At 39.8% G+C, this 22958-nt stretch overlaps 1 protein-coding gene across 2 annotated transcripts; it reads left to right on the plus strand.

Moving 5' to 3' along the window:
* Positions 1-76: 76 nt before the first annotated feature.
* Positions 77-22362, plus strand: rab7a (RAB7a, member RAS oncogene family). 2 transcript variants are annotated; one of them, XM_017711360.2, is made up of 7 exons: positions 77-385; positions 1559-1629; positions 11653-11715; positions 13399-13525; positions 16694-16912; positions 18645-18773; positions 21642-22362. In XM_017711360.2, the coding sequence occupies exons 3-7, from the start codon at positions 11663-11665 to the stop codon at positions 21735-21737; spliced, it is 624 nt and encodes a 207-aa protein (XP_017566849.1). In that variant the 5' UTR covers positions 77-385; positions 1559-1629; positions 11653-11662; the 3' UTR covers positions 21738-22362. The 2 variants fall into 2 exon arrangements, with proteins under 2 accessions (XP_017566849.1, XP_017566840.1); XM_017711351.2 differs by lacking the exon at positions 1559-1629 and having other exon boundaries at positions 78-385.
* The last annotated feature ends 596 nt before the right edge of the window (positions 22363-22958 follow it).

Below are 22958 nucleotides of genomic sequence, written 5' to 3' on the forward strand. Positions count from 1 at the left end.
ACGGATCATACAATCAGGAATAAAACGGCAAGTGCCCTCAATTAAACACGCGTCATGTGCGCGATGACGGGGCTGATATCCCACTCCCACTCGGGCTTGTTTTGGAGGAAGTGAGCAGCAAGCGGCTCCCGACAAAAAAGAAAAAGAAAGAGAAAGGAGAAATAAGAGTCATTTTTAACGGCGATCGTCTAGAACGGTCACAGAAGACGGCATCGGCATCCCAGTGTCAGCTCGGTCAGCCAGACCCAGAGCAGTCCGCTTCCCATCGGCTGTCAGACGAGCGGAGCCGCCGAAACAACAAACAATAGTGACTTAGCGAGGAGTTAGCAGTTAGCTTAAATACGAGCTAGCGTACAGCGCCTCACTCGCCTGACTCTCTGATAAGGTGAGTCACAATATCAAACGACAGTATCGTATAAAGCAACACGTTAGTGGCCCAAGTGCATTTCTTAAGGACGTGCTGCCCGACAGCCGCCTTTTCTGAGCAGTGGCGGTAGGTTAGCTATTTGCTAACACCAGATTCCACTGCAAGCTAACTGTGCTAGCTGTGCTATGCTACGCTGAGCTTCAGCCTTGGCAGGGTTGTGTTAGCTGGTTTAGCTGTTTTGTGGCACAATGGCAAGGTTAATCTGAGCCTTTTTGTGTTTTTGCGGGTGTTTCTAGGATTTTATGACAACCGAAGAATATAATCTGCAGTGAAATAACATGTCGATGCTGGCTAACGTTAGCTAGTGTCAAAGTCCGACCTTAGTCAGCATTAGCTCTGCAAAAAAGACTAACACAGGCAGTGCCGATTAAAGAGACGAGTAGATAAATAAATAGGTAGACAAATATGGGGATAAAACGATTAGACGGTGTTTTTATGTTAGTAGTTTCTGGATACGAGGCTGAAGTCGGCAGCTTCTAACGTCAGTTCAAATTTTCCGTTCCACCTTAAATGGTCCAGCAGTTCCATTCTGGGGCTTGAGCTGCCAGAATGTAACTGCAGGACCATTTAAGGTGGAACGGGGAAATTGGAAATGAACTGACTTCAGCCTCGTAGCTAAGGTGACGGAGCATATTGCCGACAGGATGTCAGTGCTAGCTAACCCAGCTAACTTCTCGAACTTCGTTTTCTGAGGTTGGGTCGCCGTAAACCACACATTTAGATCACGACTGAGTTTTGTAGAAACGTTTAAGGCATTTGCATTAATATGTTCTTGCTTCACGACGCCAAACTAGTCGTATTTCACTGTTTTTGTATGTGATATAGCGTTAATATGAGCTAAATTCTCGGTGAGCTGTCAGCCTTTACAGGGCGTTTTAAATTGTGCAAGATGTTGCACAAATCAGGAGGTAGATAGGTTTTGTGGGTAATGTAGTTGTTTAAAAAGTATACGATTGCTTGGTTAGTTCGCAGTTCTCTGCTCTACTCTCAGCTGTAAATTTCATATTTTATCACACCTATAACTGCATAAACCATGCCAGCTAATGACATCACAACTAGAAATGCTCTTGCATAATTGTCTAATATAGTTATGTTTGTTATTTAACGATAGTTTTTTTGTCTCATCATCAGTACATCAGGTGTGTTAACTTCCATGTGTGAGGATTTTCCATAACAGTCCACACCCTGTGCCAATAAATAAGGTAACCACACAAGACGTGCTGGTCTATGTTATACAAGTGCTTCACACTTGTTGGAGTAAAATTCAAAAATGTTTTGAATTTTTTTTCCCTCTCTTCTCCAAAGAAAAGGATTCTAGCTTTTTTTTGCATAGAGGACTCTTATTCACGTTTGGAGAAAGGGCTTTGCAGTTTGCACCATGTGATCCGACTTTTCCTAGTGTCATGGGTTCCAGATTAAACATGGAGTGCACCATTGCAGTGAATCGCAGACATTGCAATGCGATGCACATTAACCACAAATAAGCACGTATGGGATTGTAACCCCTACACAGACATGTTATGTAGTTGCAGTGGTAGAAATATAGACTAAGCGTAGAATATAGAGCATGGCGTTAGACTAGGATTATAGAAGTCATGCCTGCTCGTAAAGCTTGGCGCTTTGTGGCCGATGTGCACAAGGCTGGTTGTTTTGCGTGGGTCATGAACTATGTGGTTCCTCTTTGATCTTGCATATTTTAGAAAGTTAAAAAGAAACGAATCAGTAAAGTGTGGCTGCATTGATCGTTGTTTATGGCAGATCATAGTTCATGCACAGAGCAGCATCACTGTGGACCCTTGTGACCATAATGCACACCTGTATAACATTGACCTGCTCGTTGCCCTGCTGTCTGTATATATGCCGGCGTAGGTCTCGACTGAATGCGTCCTGTGACTGAATTGTTCATTTCCAAGATCCGTGTGCTAATCTGGTTAATATAATGCCAGCACCTTTCAGGCTCACAGATTGACCTCCAACTGGAGATTTTTTAGGGAATTCCTTTTGTTTCAGTGGAGGATGCTTCAGCTGATGTGGCTGTTGACAGCCGTGGTGTAACAGTGCACATATTTTTAGACTTTAGGTCAGGATCCTTGTTGTGTTTTTCGATTTTTTTAATCCCAGTTTAGCTGTAAGAGATGGAGGGAGGACCATCGTACCCACCCAGAGATTGTGAGGATGGTTATGATCTGTTTGGACTCCCGCCCATGGTTGGCAGTGGCATCAATTGGGATCGAACGACCTTTTTTTGATGCCTTGTGTGTTAAAACTGCCATATTCTGTGGCTGTGTTTTTATATACTACAGAGTTTTTGAGCATTCTTTTTCTATTGCTGCCGTGCTAATGTCTAACAAAATTAGGCCCAAACATCACAACCCCTAGAATTTATGTTACAATGTTATTATTAAGTAGTTTTTAAAAAAAAAACCTCCATTCATTTGAATGTGGGGGCAGGCATTGTATGAAGACCCCCGCAAACAGCGTCCAAAAATTCGAAACCATCGTTTTTAATGAAGGTATGCCCACAAACACTGACATTCGGCGTCGACTCGGAGCACTGTTCAGTTTCTGCTACACTGTTAGAAATAAACGTGCTTACAAACAATGTAAATGTTCCCTCAGAGGTACAACAGTAGTTTTAGGGTCCAAGTGTGAACCTTAAATAAGTTTTTCCAGATGAAAAGTACATATTTGTATCTTTTCATGACCAAATTTTGTAAAACAGAGCAATAAAATAAAAGCCTGGAGACAAGACGGGGTGTGTGGAGTCAGTACAACTTAGGAAATATAATTCAAATGGATTATGATGGTTATGTTCCCTGACCAAGGGTACTGAGCTGCGTACCCTCGAGGGTACCACTCCGGTGACAAGAGGGGTGTTAATGTACTACACTGAATAAAAGCCATATCAATGCTACAGAAAGCCACTGTAGGTGATGTGTGGCTTGAAGTTTATAGTGAAGCCAATCGGTCTTTTAAAAGTCTTTCCCTTAATTACGTTTAGACGAGATGAGTGTAAAGATGGACTTAAACATGAAGTTTATTGGTGCTCCTCTTGCGGCGCCTTCTATGTAGTATAGCAGCTCTCTGCTCCGTGAGTGTGTGGCGGCCTTAAGCACCGCCCGTCTTCCCACTTTACTCTAAAGGGATGCACCCAGGCGCCCTTGATCACGGACAGTGGTTTTTCTGTGAAAGATGGCAAATAAGAAAGTGTAGGGTTTGTACAGGTTTCAGTTTCAGTGCACTGTTTTGTGATTTTCTGCTGAAGTCCCTTAGTGGACAGCGTTTGTTGAAGGTGTGCCAGCGCTATGGTTGTAGCTCACTGCACTCTGAAGAGCTGCCCTTGAGAAGGCAGCGGGACGAAGCCTAAGCTCATCCTTGGCTGCTCTTCCTTGTTTACATCTATACCTTACCAGAATCAATGGATTTTTTTGGCAAGGCAGAATGCAGACACGCAGTCTTCCTCTCTTTATCTATGCAGTCCTCCCTTTTAACGTTGATGTTCTTTCAGTCAGTAGGCATTTAAATGACTTTTCTCCACCACTGTGAGCATTTCCTCCCCATTAGCAAACGATATACATCGTGATTTGCCCATTGCACTGTTAAATACTCATCAGGCCTTTCTTTAGTAGTTGGGGAAGTAGGCAGGATCACTGAGAGGCAGTTTTCTCTAGAGGTGTAAAATGCAAAAGATCTACAGGGGCTGTTCACCTGCAGTGATTTTGGAGCGTTCAGATCAATAATAGTAGTAATAAGTGCCATAAGTGTGCATTGATTTGTGGCCAAAGTACCATTCTCTGGCTGCTTTCAGGTGTAAAAATAAGCTCAGTTTGGTGTTTTGTGTAAATAATTTCTCCAAATTACAAATAACTTCGACAAATTTGTGCATTCACTGTGTTTTTATTTATTATAGTCGCACCAAAGATCAAATCAGTTCAAATAAAGTCAACGTGAATTTTGAGATTTATAGTTGTATGGAATTTAAATCATGATGTTAAGAATATCGTATAGAAATGCTGTAAGATCTGAGGTTTTCTGTTCTGTGAGATTGTCTTTCCGGGGCTCTTGGTTGTTATGTTGGGCATGTAGTTTTTTTTTTTATTTTTGTATTTATTTTTCTTGAGGGGAGGTGCATCTTACAAAGTGGGTAACAGCAGCACTGCAGTTGTTTGATATTCATGGCAATTTGGGGATGGAGTGCAGGGATGCTGGGGGAGCGCTTTTGGTGAATCTGCATTTGATTTTTAAGGGAAATGTAGGTCAGCCGAGCGGAAAGAGTGTTCGAGGGCGATGTTTTGAGATTCTTAGGCTGTTGCAGGTCTTTTCTTATTACAAAATTCAGTTAAATATGGCATTCTTGGCAGGGGTATTATTACAGAAGTAGGGCATTAGTTAAGTAATCCTCCTGACAGACCTGAAGAAAAGGATTTTAGTTCTTGGATGCAGATTTTGTCGCTAGTCACAGTGCTGGCATGCCTGAATTCACCCAGAACTCAAAGTTGGTATGTACTGGGACTTAATTCATAGTTGAGAGCCTGGGGGACAGGACGGGACAGGAACAGGTCAGGTCTTGGATTCATATTTATAAATGAGACCAATTGCGCAATCCACTCCACAAAGGGGTTGCAGCGTAAATGCACCTCACTGATTGTCAAGTTGGTGTTACATAATATGAAAATGAATCTGTGGAGAACTTGTCTAATGGATCTGAGCACTCTTCTATAGCCTGATTTGGGGGGTTCATTTTGGCACACTGAACCAAATTAGGTACCAATCCATCTTAGCCATACATGTTTTATTCTTCATATTCTTAAGCTTTTAGCATGAAGATCGTGGCACAATGGAAGAATGTGTTGAACACTCTAATGGTAAATGGAGCTTAAGCCAACAATGCTTTCACAAAGCTAGATAGGACTTTTACTGTTGATTTTATACATAATCGAGTAACCAGATATATTGTGTGGCTTGAATTGTGTGAATACCACTCCTATTTACTGAATTCAAGTGTCTCAGCCACACCCAATTCTAACAACTGTGTAAAATCAAGCACAGAGCCATGCAATCTCCACAAACGTCATCTGTAGAATGGGTTGTACTTATTGAATTTAAAACAGAATCAAGCCATGAATAGTTTTTCTAAAATTCTAGAAAACTGCTAATTCATTAGCTACATTTACATGCAGACTAATTCGTCAATAATCTGACTAACAGCTCAGTCGGAATAGTCTAGTCTGATTGAGGCCATTCAGAATACAGTTTCTGTCTGATTGAGCGAGGTGAGGTATTACTGTAAATAATCCATTGAATAGAAGAATAATATCCGTGTAAACGTCTGTATCAATCGGAAAGTTTAAGTCCGTTCTTCATGTGTCGCGTCGTTGTGAAAGTTTATACCATTCAGCACGGCGGAGCAGAAACTGGTCTGCAGAGGAGACGAAGTTTGTGCTCTGATCTTTAAAGGACGGCAGTGGGACGGACGTCCAGCTTATGCATCTCAGAACACGACGTCTTCCTCTCGGCCTTCTTTAACGTATACATGCGAAGGACGTTTTCCTGAGTCTGATATTGTTTTAAAGCAACACAAGCACTGCTCACTGCTGCTCATCTCACTCGGACTGGGCCTCACCGGATGGTGGTTGTCATGGTTCTCTGCACATGCACGGATCTGATTCCTTGTAGTGTACATGTGCAGTGAGGTTTTCCACCAAATTGTTAAGTAGAGTGAGAATATAAACACTTCTGTCTTAATCTAATCGGAATGTATTTATTCAGATTGGCAAAAATCTTTGCGTATGCACAGCCACTGTAAAGGTAAGTTTTAATCGTGTTTTTTGATCGAGTAATTGGGACAGCCCTAAAACTAGGTTCTTATTCGTCTGGTATGTGGCGTGTGTATTGGGCTGAGCCCAAGATAAACACGCTAAACTAGTTCCACTCCTGTGGCTACTGGTGTGCAAATCTTGAACGAACTCCTCATGGCTGTTATTTACCTCACAGCCTTTTCTCAGAACCGTGCCTTGTTTTAAACCTACTTGTGTCCAGCATCTGCAGCCAGCCTAGAGCTATTGTTCCTTTGTGGTCTTGGGTCTCTGATTTCGATCGGCTTCTATTCCTTGGCCCTAGCTTCATATTATGCGAACATACAGCTCCAGGCCATGCAGTGCAACATGCATCCAGCTTCATTTCCTAGAAACCTTTATGTAATCAGAACAAGGTGCTCTAGATTTTGAAAAAATGACTTATATGGGCACATTTAAAGCACCTGTAAGGATGGTTTCAGAGCTGAATTGTGTTTAAACTGGCAAGTCAGTGTGTTCAGTTTGAATGAAGTGTAAATTCTGGAAAAAAAATCTTACAGACTCGGTCAGAAATAATTAGGGCAAAGGGCAAACATGCCCTCCTGTTTACCCCGTAACAATACAGGTATGTGTACAGGCACAAATGCTCCAATATGTCATAAACATCATAAATATGTGCATTTAGTGTGCATCTGATCTTATTCTTCAGCCAAGATGTTTTATGTTTTCATATATAAAATATTCCTGAATTTCGGTCAGATCAAACTTGATTTACTGGACTGTTGTTGGAGTTAGCAGTTAGCACACTGTGGTCTTTTTCATGCTGTCATTCTGCTGAAGTCTTCCTGGAATTGGACCAGGCCTTGTTGTGCAATATGTTTTGCTGTTTAGAGCAATATGTTTTTGTCACTGAGCTGATGGCATTCCCCATATGGGGCGCATGTTGTGCCAGAGAGTCTGATATGTCTGAAGCTTTGAGTATTTCTTAGCACTGCCAAAAGGAGTATATCCTCGTCAGAGCATTGTTGGCATTGCAAGGCCCTGTGAGGTTGTGTTCATAGCTCCGTTTATTCGCTCAGGTATTTAGGAAAAGCAGTCGCTTCCAGTTGGCCTGGCATTTAAGATGCCACTTTATTTTCCAATACCGGTACTTAAACATTAAGTATCGTCTGATACAGATAGTGAGTAATTAGTGGTGGGTGGTGTTGATGAAAATGATGTAGTGTTTTATATGCTACTTAGTGTGGTTTGAGTTAAGTCTAATAGGATGTTGTCACTGTTCGAACAAAACCTTGTATCTCAATTTTTTGTCCTCTTTTTAGTAATTGTTTTAACTATTACTTGAAAACTGTGAAACACCATGTGTTTCATGATGAACGGAACAGATTTGAGGAATGATTCAAAGTCACTTGAGCATCATGTTACATGACCTCACATTAAAAATAAATGTTTTTTTTTCTTCTTTATTCGTTTTTTTGTTGATATAAGGCTTCTGTTCTGATGATTAAAGCGAACAAAATAACATACACTACAACAAAACTAAAAAATGTGTGAAAACACATACATTTGTGTATTATTGAATAGAACCTCGTGGCTATAATTCTTGTTAACTATCAAAATTGCTAAAATTGAAAATCAATATCATAGTGTCACACCCATACTGGTATTGGGAATATATTGCACAGCTTATTTTTTGTGAAATCTAATAAGCTTTTTCATTTGAGTATTTCACTTAAAGCAACACTATGTAGGATTTGGGGATTTGGAGACCTCTCTGGTGGATGTATGTAATTGCAAGCCACATGCAAAAGAACATTTTGTAGCATCGATTGTGTTTCAGACCCCCACAAGTAGATGAATCTGAATTTAGTGAGTGCATTGAAGGAGTGTTTGAAGAGAATGTGAGTGAATTCACTACTACTGTCATCCTGTCTTCAACAGTGTAAGTCCAATTATGCATTCGAGACCTAAACAAACATACCTTTGACTTTTAAATGATTTAGGGCTTTACAGGGCGACTCGCATTGGTGCCAGCACACCATTTCAGTGTGTTCTTTTTCCCCTCTATACTCAGTAATGCTGTGTCTTTCAGTTCTAACAGCAGTCATGGTTGGAGGTTAGGGAACCGGCCCTGTGACCGGAAGGTTGCAGGTTCGATCCCCAGATCGGAGATTACATGACTGAGGTGCCCTTGAGCAAGGCACCTAACCGCTCCCCGGGCACGTTACACGTTTTCCCAAGAACTGCGAGAGCTCTATACTCTACTAGAGGACAGCGTAGAGCCTGCGTCTTATGATTTGGTGATGATTATGATGATTCTTATCTGTTCAGTCCAAACATAGATATAGTATAGAAAGCATAGAAAGACTACTGCCACCAGCTAAAGGCTACCACACATTGGCCGAGAAGCTCCACACCAGCAAAAGCTCTCTGGTGCTGGGCAGCACATACTACAAAGCACAGCTGAAGCACATAGTGAGCATCACAGAAATCGCAGATAAACCAGAAGCTCAAGCTCATTTTACTGTGTACTCATTGTGATTTGATGGCGTGAAGTGTTCAACATCACTTAGTGAATTTCAGTTGGGAATCGGATAAATAACTTCACAAACCTGCTGCTTTCTGGCTGAAAGGTATGTGGCATCACTGTGGTGAACTGATATCTTTCTGTTTATCTTTAGGACTTTAGATTGACCTTTTTAGGTGTAGATGTCGAGCCTCGTGCTACCTGCTATGGGTTTGTGGTCTGGGTATATCATAGTCAGATGCTGAGTGGGGTCAGTGTCACTCATCGCGGTCTCCTGATATGTGGGTGTGCAGCAGCCTGAGGCCAAGATTTTTTTTTTTTTTTTTTTTTTTAATCATTCCTTTTTGAAATTTGAATATTAAATTGTACTGAAATCGCCATCCCCATGTCGAACCATGTAGTCTTAACTTTTGCCTGTTCCAAGTTATTTTCTTTCTTTTTTTTAAATGTTGATGAGATATTATGATATGTATGATACGCCATGTATTATACGATATACAGATGTATACGTTTGTAGTATAATGAGATAATAGAACCTGAACTGCAGAACTTTTGAACCATAACCTTTTTTTTTTCCATTTATAAATAGCGTACTTGACACATTTCACCAGGCGCGGGTTTCGTATGTGATTGACAGACTGATATTGAGGAAATACGTGTATTTACAGAAGTGACTGTTATCCTGCTGCCTTCATTTTAATAGGAAGTGGGTCTGTACGTTTGACGGAGAGGGAGTGAGCGCGCGAGCAGCTGAGAGAGCATGCACACACGCTCCTCGTGACTTTTGAGGGAGTAATGAAGAGCAAGAACACATGACCAGTTTGAGATTTGGAGCAGGAGCATGAGTGGTTCCTACACAATGTGTTTCTATTTAATGACTGTCAGTGCTGGGTCACAGCAGCAGTAGTAAGTTTTATCACTGAAGCCATCAGATACTTACGCAGTGAAATATTCATTAAAACCAATGCTAGAAAGATCCAGAGCTGTGCCACAGGTACTTTAGAACAAGCTTCATGTTACTGACGGAGAGCATGGTTAGTGTACATGTTGTGCACCTTGCGTTTGGTCTTGGTTGTTTCTTAACCTCTTATTCTCCAGGGAATGTTTTGGGTTTTCCATCTGAATTTTCGTGACCAAATCGGAAGTGCCCAGCTTCTGAATGTAGCTTATGAAATATGAAAGTTATGAAGAATATGACGAAGTGCGTTTTGGAACCACCGATGGTCTCGAGGAGTTGAAGAGGGCTTCTGTTCAAAACATTCACTTTGCTTGTTAGTAATTGAGCCTCAAGCTTCACCTTTTGCTTTGTAGGTTTCCACTGAAAAGGTGATGTAATAAATGGTGTTTTTGTTCGGTTAAGGTGTTTTACCCGTCTTCACCTGCTCCTCAGCTGCAAAGCCAGCCGTTTCTAGACCAAGGTGAAACGGCTCAAAGCTCCACCCACAAAAGCATTCTTTCATAGCTGCTGTTGCGACGTTGGACAGGGTTTACAGTAGGAATGTATGCTATCCATATTGACCATATTGGCAGATAATTGCTTGAGCTAAAATTACAGACGTTGATTAGATGTTTAGATTTGACCTATAATTCGGCCGGTGTTTGATGGTGTAGTTATTGTACTGCAGAAGAGCAGAATGTTTAGATAATCTTAGGCTGCTGTGCTGTAATTAGGTCTTTTTACAGCATTTGAAACCCTCTACAGGAAAATGGTGTAATTCTCTTTAATGCTCATCCAGTTACATGTAGTCCCAGTTTTTACTTTTCATGAATGAATGTGTCAGAATATATGACGGGTGTTGACTTCAGCCAAGCATTCTCGTATCTGTTTTACAGGTTGTTTGCAAAAAATCCCTTAAAACAACTGTTTTTGTCAATATATTTACATTGTTCACATCAAACCATTACATGCGATGTTATCAAGGTGGAGTATGTTGTTATAGCTATTTAACTTGTGTTGTGTTCACATTACCAAACTGAAGTGGCACAAATCAGATTTTTTGTCTTAATGTGACTCCGATCTGATGTTTTCAGAGCTGTGTGGAAACACGTGATCTTTTTTTAATCTGATCTGAGCCGCTTTGGCCACGTTCACGTTACGAGCCTCATTGCTCAAATCTATTTTTTTGCTGCAGTCCGATCTCTCTGACACGATGGTTCACACTCGTTTGGGTGATTAACTACAGATTTGAATCAGTGTGAACGAACCGGCGTCCAGAAATGACCCGCATGTGCACATCCTACTCAGTACCTTAACGTGAATGAGTCACGTGTGTCACGTGCATCATCAGCAAACAGACTAACAAGCAGAACGAGCTTCCCTGATAATTCTCTGATCTCAGCTGTTCATTATTAGAGCGAGACGAAGGCGAAAAAGGTGAAATGTGTTGCTTTTCCACTGTTTACAGGCTTTAATTTCTGCTCGGCAATGAATACATATCAAATCTAGAACGACAAATGCAAGTGGAAAGTAAAAAGATCAGATTTGCGTGTCGACACAATCCTGAAAACATCAGATCTGCGAAAATCAGAATTGTGCCACAACGTAACTCTCAGAACAGCGTATATGTTTTTGTGCCTGGGGCTTGGACAGGTCAGTTAACTCAGTAGTTTGTGGTTGCCAAAGGACAGCAGTGTCCATATAGGCTAGTTACTGTACATGAACAACAGGAACAGGACAGCTAGCAACTTGTCTTGGATCGTGTTCACTAGAAGCAAAGCCTTTTCACGCATCATGCTCATTCCTACGCCTGGCATACAGTGTTATGTTTTTGGTTGATCCTTTATTGTGATGTTCGTGTTTCTCTTTGTGTGATTTAAACGTTTTATTTGTGAACATGTTGCTCTTGTATGACCTGTGACACAATGGTCATGTGCTCATACTGTGATCTTTCCTGTTTCCTTAGCTGTGACACGATGACATCGAGGAAGAAAGTTCTACTGAAAGTGATCATCCTCGGAGACTCAGGGTGGGTATCTACACTATGATTCGACACAAGACACTAAAGCAGAGGGTTGTGATATGCAGAACGCAAATAAATATAACTCAGTAACGTAGCCTGTCAAGTTTCACTTGACTGTACGATCACGCAACATCATAAGCACCAAAAAAGATCCAAATCAATCAACCTTTATTTTGACAATGGGCAACCCTCATTTTCAGTGTACCCGAGCATTTACAAAAACAGGGATTGACATGACAAAGAAAATAATAACTACATTTAATCATTTTAAATTAAAAGAAAAATTTAAATAACAGTGAAAGATAAAAATAGATCAAAATAAAACTTGAGGTTTAAATGATAAGAGAATCAGATCAAGAGAAGATAAGAGATTAATAAAGTAATAATACAGTAATACAAATTAAAAAGTAATGATACAAGACTATTAAAAATAAAATGAGAGAAATAAATAAATAAATAAAAGAAATTAAGACCTAAAATAAAAGTTACGAATAAATAAGATTAAGTAAAACAGGACCAGGCTGTCTGTAGGTGGTTTGATATTAAAAGTTTAAAATGACTGAGTGACACCAGTGAGCCGGGTTTTAGTGTGTCCTGTAGTGAATTCCAGCTGGTGCTGTAACTAAAAGCAGATTTTCCCATTTCAGTAAAAACTCTTGGTACCTGGCAGCTGATCCAATTACTAGAGCGATTACTGTTATTTGTATTCATCAATGAAGTGATTTATTCTGGCGAATGACCGGAGAGTGTCTTATAAATAAAAATCAACCAGTGTGTTTCCCTTCGTACCGTTAAAGAGGGCCACCCAACATTTGCATACAGCTCACAGTGGGGAGTTCAGTACGGATCTCCAGTAATGAACCTCAGTGCAGAGTGATACACTGGGTCCAGTCATTTGAGAGGGCTGGAGGGAGCTTATTTATAGATAACATATGTTTTTTTGCAGACTGTGTTCACAACAATATTTGTCATTATTTTTTGATGAATGTTTAAATATTGTAATATAATTTTATGATTAATATATATAATTTACAGAAGAGTACCACCAGGGCCCACAGGTTAAAAACCACAACTTAATTAACCACAAATTTAGGAAAATCAGTCAGATTCCTCTTTATCTTGACTAGAAGCAGGAAAACCACTAGAACACATTCTCATCGTTATGGTTTTGAAAAACGGTAGAGCTAAAGAAATCTTTCTCTAGTGTAGCTGGCCTGATCATCACCATATGCTGACCTCAGATGTTCACTTTCTTCAGCTTATTGTGTTAACATGCTTTGGATAAGCTGCTGTCTCGTTTGCTGAAGTTGCCAGATTGATTAGTAAAAGTGCCGTGGGTAAAAACTGAAATCTTTCCGAAGATACACGTCAAGGCCAGCATTCAGAAAGCATATCGGTTCAAAAGGAAATGTATGGCTGCGTCTCTTTTTGCGAAGAACGAGAATCTGCTCCTGGATCGTTTCATGTTTCGTTGACCGTTTATGTTCAGATTCTACGTTATACTCATGTAAACGTTCAACGTTATTTTTAGGTTCCGTTTGAATGTGACTTCCTTTGTGCTTAATGTTATTTTTCAAAAACCTCTCAGGTTGGCATCTGTTATTGTGGTTGAAGATGCTCTGCTGAGCTTTCAGTTCCTCTTTACTGTGTGGTTTGAGCTTGAAACACTACGTGTGCATGTCTCTGCAGAGTGGGGAAGACTTCTCTGATGAACCAGTATGTGAACAAGAAGTTTAGCAATCAGTACAAAGCCACAATAGGAGCCGATTTCCTGACGAAAGAGGTGATGGTGGACGACCGACTCGTCACAATGCAGGTACAAAGCAGTACTAATTGCAATCAAAAGACTCCTATGTCCTCAAGCAGATATATGCTAGTATTTGCAAGTAAATAATCCACCCTGAGTGTAATTGGGTCCAAGTCTAGGCCTAATCTTTGTAGAAAACGGATCAAACACCCCTTCATATTCTGAAAGTCATTTCTATATAGCACAAAAAAGATGCTGCGTTTTTATATGGAGTTACACCATCTGACATGATTCACAAGTATAGTAAGTTATAGCACCTAGTGAAGAGCTGTGACAGAGACATTTACAGTTTTAAGACTTTTACTGCATAAACATAGTCACATGCACATAGTTGCATGCAAAAATTTGAATGTCAAACAGATTTAAGTGCACTGTACTCTACTGTCCTCTAGTGTGCACTTCTGCACAGTTTAATGCAAAATCACTGTTATTTTCCTGAATCTAACATATTGGGGGGAGTAAAACATAAAATGTGGCCTGTGAAAAAGTTTTGTTTTATTTTGTTTTATTTGTCCCCCTCAATATATTAATAAGTTGTTCACTGAAATTTGCAGACAAATGCCTAATTTAAGCTTTTCTCTGTAGATGATGTGTTGACTTCAACAAAATGATTCATTTGTTCAAACATCTGCATATCACTTTACATACATGTACATAATAGAATCAATGGCTTTTTGAAAGGCTTTATGAGCAGCACTCTGGACTGTCCAGTCAGTTGTGTTGCCATATAGGCATAGTAAGAGTTAAGCTTCCTTCAGACCAATGTTAAAGTAATTCAGCAGCTGTTACTACTCAAAATATGCCTGGGCATTTTGACGCTGAGTGCGTTTACATGCACTCAGTAATCCGATCACAGCATATCATATTCCTGCAGTTATCTCATTATTTAAATGGTCGTGTAAACAGCACACACTGATTTGTTAGATCAGAGTAAGGGCTGGAAGTCCAATAAAGAGGCTGGATTTTAGCTCCGTGATCAGAGTTCTCATTGCATGTAAACTCTTACTCTGATTTCTTTCAGATTTCTAAGTCTCATGGATGAAATGTGTTCAGCTAAAGTGGTTCGATTTGTTTTTCATGTGTGACTCCAGGTCAGCATGAGTCTGGGAATAATCAGATTCCTGCTTTGCAACCAGCCAATAAACTCACAGAAGACGACGTGACGTAAACATAATGTAAAACACAAACTTCATGCTACGGCTTTTTTTTTTTTTTTTTTTAAATGTTGCCACTTTACCTGGAAATATGAACATGCATCATCTAGAAGATTAAGAACATTTAAATCCTTTATTTCATGTTTGGTTTCAGTGTCGGTCTAACAGCCGCATCTCGTGACATCCACTGTCTGTTCGCGCACATGTGCAGACTGAGAAATCCGAAAGAAATCAGAGTAAGAGTTTACATGCGCTGAGAAATCTGATTACTGAGCTAAAATCCAGCCTCTTAATCAGATTTCTAGATCGGAGTAAAGTGTTTACTTGACAATCAGAGAAATCTGATTATGATCGGATTATTGAGCGCATGTGTACGCATTCACGGTCACTGTCGAGTGTCAGAAGTCTTATACAACAAACTTCTACATTAACGGATCTCTTTTCCATCTGGGCACGATGGTTTTGTTTATGCCTTGTTTTATCGGTCCTGCAATGTTAGAAGAGTTAGTCACGAGACTACCTGCCTTAACTGGGTTTTGGATGATGCCGAGCAGTATTTTATAACGAGTTCAAATTTGACTTTTTAAATTAGCCTCGTTTTAAAAGCAAAACTATCCGTTCTTTAATTACCGATTTCGAGCTCATGAAGAGAGAAAACACACGCATGGGTCAAAACAGCACCTTGTCTTTTACATGAACCGAAGAAGTTCTGCAGAAAGGAGATGACCGTTCATTCTGTCTTTGGTCCCTTTAGATGTCTTTGGTCCGTACTGCATTCATACTTTCAAAGAAGTTCGTTTTGAAGCAGACCGAGTCTGACCTGCTCAGGGGGTCTCCGTCCACTTATTTGATGCGTACCAGAGTTCGAATGGCAGAGTTTTCACATGTTCTAATGATCCACACCAACAGAGCAGATGCACCAGAGTTCATTTAATCAAACCCAGCCTGCCAAGCCGGAGCACATCCTTAATTGCATGTGTTTAAATACGAAAAAGCTGAAAATATGAAAAAGCTGCTTGTGTAGAAGTTCAAGAAGGAAGAAATGCACCAATAACAGTTGGAATCTGTTCCTGTTCAGCCTTCGGCAGTTTAGCTCCACTCATACACGGTGAAGTTATGAGTGTTTCAGTCTGGCTTTCTTTTGGATGAAGCGCAATGCAGAGCATCCAATCAAAATGGAGCTAATTTACATGTATCAGTCTTAAAGGCACCTTAACAAAAAAAACAGCCTGTTTAATGAATTATTGTTTTTGGTAAATTTGTTTTTTGTACAATCTGTAAAAGTTTGAACCCCTGTTCATTGAAGTAACGCTTCCTCTATGAGGAACAAACTTGAATATGGCAATTTTTATGGAAGTTTTAGTAACACAATTTCTGTGTATGAGTTTAACATATTGTTAAAAATAACAATAGAAAAAAAGTAATCGTTTTATGCTTTCAACATGTTAAATTTAGCAAACTTACTACTAATTAAGCACTAAAATTTAAAGTTTGTAAACTTATTTTCACTTAGAACATCAACAAAACAAGACATTTGACCTGGGGCACCCACATTTCGGCATAAGACTGTTATAAATGACAATATGTGAAACTCAGATGGGGAAAAAAATTAAATGCAAGAAAAATATAGGATGAAGTTTTTCTGTAATAGCTATCAACATGTGAGTATTTGGTAAATACATTCATTTAGTTTACTGTTCAAAATAAAGTTGCACATATCTTCTGTTTTTATATTTACCATGTTGATGGTAAAATAGTGGTAAAACACAAGATTTTCTTTTATTGAGCACTAATATTATCTATTAAGGTTTTGTTTTGTCTATTGGTGATTTTGAGCTTTTTTTGTATAGGTAAGCTATTAACATGCAAACATTTGGGAGAATAGCTCTGTCAGTATTTGAATGTGGTCCAGAATGAAAGACCATTATAACTGTTCAGGTTTCAGGCAAATGATCTGCGGTCAGAATGGCTTTAAGCTTGCAATGTGCTATGATTTCACTCTGTGTCCATCTCACCTGTGCAGATTTGGGACACGGCGGGTCAGGAGCGCTTTCAGTCTCTGGGCGTGGCGTTCTATCGTGGTGCCGACTGCTGCGTGCTCGTCTTTGACGTCACAGCACCCAACACCTTCAAGACGCTGGACAGCTGGAGGGACGAGTTCCTTATTCAGGCCAGCCCGCGTGACCCAGAAAACTTTCCCTTCGTGGTTCTTGGCAACAAAATTGACCTGGAGAATAGGCAGGTGGGTGCTGTGGGTGGGGAGAAATGTTGTAATGGGACTGGAAGTATATGACTCATTAACTTTGGGTTTGTGTGTTTTCTATCACTCTGGAAAAAGCTATCTGAAGTTGAAAAACGTTAAATGATGTAGCCTTATATAAAGGTGATATTTATGAATAATGCAGTTGTTGAGATGTGAGATCTTTCAGAGTGGTTTCATGAAAAATTGCATTGTAGAGAAATTTACCAACTAAGATTTTCTTTACTGTGGTGGTGCCAGGAACCAGGGCCAGCAATGCAAATACATTCATTTAGTTTACTATTCAAAATAAACATGCGCATATCTTCTGTTTTTATCTTTTCTGTTGATGGTAAAACAGTGGTAAAACATAAAAATATGTTTTCTTGAGGGAATATTTTGCCTTACAGTGTCCTGCATCAGGGGTCGGTAACTCAAGACATTTTGTCCCTTCAAAAAAAAAAAAATCAAATCACCTTGAAAGCCACACCATTATATGTCGGTTTTACCATCTTGGCTGTTAATGTCTCAGTATTTGCTAAACTATTAGACAAGCTAAAAATAGGCTATAAACAAAAATGCAAACCTGCTTTGCTTTAATCTGTAGCTCAGCTATAGCCACTTTTCTGCGGCACCATCTAAGTTGGAACTGGGCAATTTGAACGAAAAGCTGACTTCATCTTCACAACATTTTAGTGTTTGTTGCAGATTAATTGTATCAGGAAACCAGCTGGAGTGCTTATATAAATGCAAATAAGTCTGTCCATTGGTATCTAAATTTATTGATTGTCATTATCGATATAAACCTTTCTCTTTGCTGTTTCGTTACCTACTAGCTAGGCGAGACTGTTGTCTGCGTTGCTATGTGACCAGCAGTCTGCATGCCAACCTTCAGGGTTAATAGGTGAATAAGCAGATACATTCTACATTAATGCCAGCGTTTTATGCAGAGCTTTATTTTAAGAGGATTATCACTTTTTTTTTTTTTTTTTTTTTTTTTTTGAAACCTAAAAAACTAATTCTGCCCTACACGTATCTTTCCTTCACAAGTGGTTGAAAAAATGTCATGACCATTGTTAAACGGTCAGGCATCAGGTGGTATTCATTGCCATTTCATGTGATCGTTTTTCTTTGACGCATTAAACTATCCAGACGTCTGGTTGCTTTCACCACCACTATTAACAATTCTGAGTTGGTGAATTTTTCTAGAACTGAGCATTTCATAACTAACCACTCTCTCAACTTCATCATGCAGAAATCTTGAAAGAGTACAGGGAATTCCCCTGTAAGTTCTAATAATATGCTGTGCTCTCAGGGTGGGAGACTTTGTTTAGAATATACAATGCAAGGTGAAGGGATAGTTTAATTTATGTAATTTACGCCGTTTTCATCTTCCATCAGATGTTGTTCGGTGAAACAAGTTTGGTAAATGATGTTTTGATTCTTTAGTTTTGCACTGGAGCTACAAGGCTAATGTAGCTTATACCCCAATAGAAGATTATACTCCACCAATTTGCACTGTGTAAACAGCAAACTTCAGAAAACAGGTCTTGGCTAATCAACTGCGTTTAGGTCAAGACATTTTATATAATGGATCATTTTTCGCCAAATATGCCAAAAAGTCAGCTTTGCATATTTGGTTTCACATGGCCAAATGAAGCACTGTAGCTGTAACTGCTAGTGTTGAGTTGGTTTGAGGGAAAGATTAAGTCTCTTCTTTCTGCTCGTCTCTCAGGTAACCACCAAGAGGGCACAAGCCTGGTGCCAGAGCAAGAACAACATCCCCTACTTTGAGACCAGCGCTAAGGAGGCCATCAACGTAGAACAGGCTTTCCAGACTATCGCACGCAACGCACTGAAACAGGTACATTACATATTAAATGCGCACATAAGGAATTTGTGTTGGTGTGCACATGTGCATGCAATATATGTATGCATGTATTAACAAATGTTAAACAAAATATGACACAAAAAGGGACTAAATTAAATAGAACATACAGAATAGACAAAACAGTGGTAAAAAGAGCCAAAAAGAGGTGAATGTGAATGTTTACATATCTCCAAAATGGTAACTTTACAGAAGAAGGAAAAAATCTACTGTACTTTTAATGTAAATCAATGAAACCAGACTTTATTCCGGGCCATTTTGGGTTGTTTCTTTTAGTCCATTCATCATGAAATTTACACACAATGTAATGGGTGACGGGCATTTTCAAACTGTCAAAAACTGAAAAATGGCAGAAATGGAGATAAGAGGTTTTGTTCCGACAGCAGCGATGTACAACAGTATTTGAACATTTGTACGCTGATGCATTATAGTACTGATGTTCAGTACTAAGGTGCTAAACAGTACATTTGAGCGAAAGATTCAGACTAACGTGTAACCGGTTCCTTCTGATGAGGAACGTGTGAGAAATGCGTTCAGTAGGTGTCACTTGTGATGGAAGAATTATAAAAATGCGTTCTTCCTCTTCCTGGAGTTACTTAATGTAGCTTTACTCCACTTTAATTACACCCAAACAACTAAATGAGATGCAGCAAAGCACATGGGCTCATTGAAACAAGCGTTTGAATGTTGATGCAAGTATTTATGGTAGTTTTTGTTTGTTTTCTTCATATACTTGATTGATTTTTGATTTATTGTATGGAGAAATACATTCGTAGTTTTAACACTTTCTGCCTAGTTACTTGGAGAACACCCTTAAAATTACACCTCAATGAATAAATCAGATTGAATACTCATTCATTATAATAAATGTTTGAATTTGAAAATGTCTAACAATAAATTTTGGGGTTTTGGGGGAGTTTCTTTGGTTGGTTGGTTGGTTGGTTGGTTGGTTGGTTGGTTGGTTGGTTGGTTGGTTGGTTGGTTGGTTGGTTGGTTGGGTTAAGAATTTTGTTCAGATTTACAGTCGTAGTTCCATGGCTTAGTTCTTGAAGTAGCATGGGTTAGTTGCTCTGTAGAAAATAGTCCCTAAAGTCCATTAATATTTGGACATTGACATATTATTTTATGCTGTCTACCACGGTGTACGGATTTTTTTTACGGAATAATTTGAGCTCAACGACTTTCAGTAGTTTGAGAGTATTTCCAACCAAACTGGGTGAACTGTGAAGAAATTAGTCATCATAGTACATTTTTAGGGGATTTCAAAAGTAATTAGGACAGTTTGCTGCTCAGAATGCCATGGAAAACAACTGATGTAAAACAGACATTTTTTTTTTTCCTTGGTGAAGAAAAACCCCTACGCGCCAGTTGGCGAGAATGTGCAAGTGTATCTGTGTCAAAGCCAACAGTCGAGTAAAAACTTGACCAGAGGAAATAGTGGGTTTACCACAAGACGTACACCGTAATTACAGGAAGACCAGATTAGACTTTGTCAGAAGGCATCTACAAAGGTCTGTACAGTTCTGGAACAACATCTTCTAAACAGATAAGACCGTGATCAACTTGGAATGATTGGAAGAGAAGATTGTGGAGAAGGGAAGGAACTGCTTGAAAAGCATTCCACCTCATCTGTCAAGCATGGTGGAGGTAGTGTTATGGTGTGGGCATGTATGCCTGCCAGTGGAACTGGTTCTCTGGTATTTATGGGGGGTACTGACAAAATCAGGAGGATGAATTCTGAAGTGTACAGGGCTGTAATATCTGCTCAGACCCAAACAAATACTTCAAAGTGTAGATGGACAGTGACTCGAAGCATGCTGTTAAAACAACCCAAGACTTTTTACAGCAAAGAAGTGGAATGTTCTGCAGTGGCCATGTTGATCACCTGAGCCCAGTCCAGTGAACGCATTTCACTTACTAAAGATTAACCTCTTATTCTACAGGGTATATTTTGGTTTTTCCATCGTGACCAAATCGTAAGGCAAATTATTCAGTAACTGAATGAAATAAATGCGATCTTTAAATTTTATTTATTTATTGTACAGGCTCCCCTCAAATGAACAGAACATGTGTTTTATGATCTACACATATTCCTAAATGCTTACAATTTACTGCTGAAAATCTAAAAATAATTTTTACAGAGCAGATCACTGAAGAGTCTCCCTCTGTTTGTAGTTTAGAGCCCAGATTTGGGGAAAAACGGGTCGACTTTCAGTAGAACATAGAGAGTTCCGCTTCTTTTATTATAAGGGTTTAAAATGACATCACCATCTATTAGACTGGAGAGAAGAGCTACAGCCTCATATGACGCCCAGCTTCTGAATGTAGCTTATGAAATATGAACGTTATGAAGAACATGACCAAGTGTGCTTTGGAACCACCGGTGGTCTCAAGGAGTTGAAGAGGGTAAATGCCCAAACAAGCAGGAAATTAAGTAGCTAAGGAAGCCCAACATCTGGTAATATTTGTGCTCTAGACTTCAGAAAAGGTTTTGCAATCAAGTATTAAAATGTAATTAAGTTTCCCAGTAACTTATGAGCACCTAAATATGGAGGGTTATGTATAAAAACAGTTCCACTTTCTACACCATTCACCAGATTTGGATGTAAATATCCTCTTTAAAGCTGGAAGTCTTCACTTTGAGCTCCTATTTTGTGTTTAAGTATACAATATTCTGTGGAAGATGGCTTCATCACAGTGAACCAATTTCCTGTTGACATGATGTCAAAACAAGAAGTCTTTACTTAAACTAAGGCTTTTTGTTTTTCTCCAGAAAAGTTATTGATATCTGGTTTGCACTAGTTGATCCAAGGCTGTTCCCCTAATCTGGTGTCATTTTCTTAGGAAACTGAAGTGGAGTTGTACAACGAGTTCCCAGAGCCCATCAAGCTGGACCGGAACGAGAGAGCCAAGCCATCTGCAGAAACCTGCAGCTGCTGAAGACCTGCAGGGGGCGCTACTGACCACCCTTACCCTTTCTGGCCTTGTTTCTTCCTCACCACCCTCTTTTTCCACAGTCCCTCTTTATGTATTACTCTCTCTCTCTCTCTCGCTCGCTCTTATTCTCTCTCTCACGCTCTTATTCTCTCTCTCTCTGTCTCCCTTTCTCTCTTCCCCAATGTAATCACTGGCCTTCATAGAGCAAGCAGGCTTCCTCTCCTAGAATATACCCTCTACAACTTGCACTCACAACCATAGACACACGTATACACACCACGAAACGCGCACTCACACTCTCAAAAGTGCTCAAAGAGGCTCTGTCTGAAGCCCAAAAAATTATTGCAAACAAATTTTGGTACACAAGTGTTTCCAGGCCCTCGGTATTAGCTCTTTTAACCTTAATCTTGTCACAGAGTCCTAACGCCTTTCACAGGATCCCTTAGTCCCTTCAGTTCCCACCGGACACGGGCACGCCCTCACGCACTGTTGATCCTGAAACTCTCACAGCACTTGAAATGGTTTCTGAGACTTTTTATATGAACCCACCATGTAACTGGAATCTGTAAGATCGATGGGGCTGTGTAATATAATCGGTGTATTAAAAAGCTCTGTGTTGGTATCAGAACTGTCTGCTCTTTCTCGAACTGGTTCGACGGGCAGTTTTACACGTGATGTTGGATGGCGCCTACAAAGCATGCTGTTCATGTGCTTCGTTTGCTTTCCTTTAGTGTAAAACCTTCTCGCAATCTTGCTTGATCTGAGGCCCACACGTGTAAAGAAGTGTCAGAGTGAGGGTGCTGATCTAGAGTCAGGAAAACTGACTGAATCAGCATTTTATCTCGTAAAAGGGAATTCCACAGGCATGTCAGAATTTGGTGATTGCAACGTAAACAAAGTTGTTCGTGGAGCTTTGGTGAAATGGTGCATTGTAGAGAAACCACAAACATCTTTAGAGTCGTAGTGATGGGAATGAGGGGTTGTGAGATGGCCATTTTATTAACCATCCAAAACCGCCATGTGTAATGTTGATCTTGGTAAAATAGGGTTAAATCTGAAAAATAAAAAACTATTCTTTTGGTGCTGTTTTGCCTATGCATGTACCACCCAATGTATTTTTGTAGGCCAGAACCCTCTTAAATCTGTCATGAAACAGTGTCTCAGGCATCAGGTGATGCATCGGTAACTATTTCATGTTATAAGGGATGTAATGAGGGAGCATCT

Source organism: Pygocentrus nattereri, chromosome 21 (assembly GCF_015220715.1).
Source record: "Pygocentrus nattereri isolate fPygNat1 chromosome 21, fPygNat1.pri, whole genome shotgun sequence".
NCBI classification, from domain to species: domain Eukaryota; kingdom Metazoa; phylum Chordata; class Actinopteri; order Characiformes; family Serrasalmidae; genus Pygocentrus; species Pygocentrus nattereri.

Excerpts from the sequence above, each read along its gene's own strand:
- rab7a (XM_017711360.2), top strand. The coding sequence starts at position 11,663 with ATGACATCGAGGAAGAAAGTTCTACTGAAAGTGATCATCCTCGGAGAC. Across the intron at positions 11,716-13,398 it reads ATCATCCTCGGAGACTCAGG|AGTGGGGAAGACTTCTCTGA; the intron begins GTGGGTATCTAC and ends ATGTCTCTGCAG. Across the intron at positions 13,526-16,693 it reads ACCGACTCGTCACAATGCAG|ATTTGGGACACGGCGGGTCA; the intron begins GTACAAAGCAGT and ends TCACCTGTGCAG.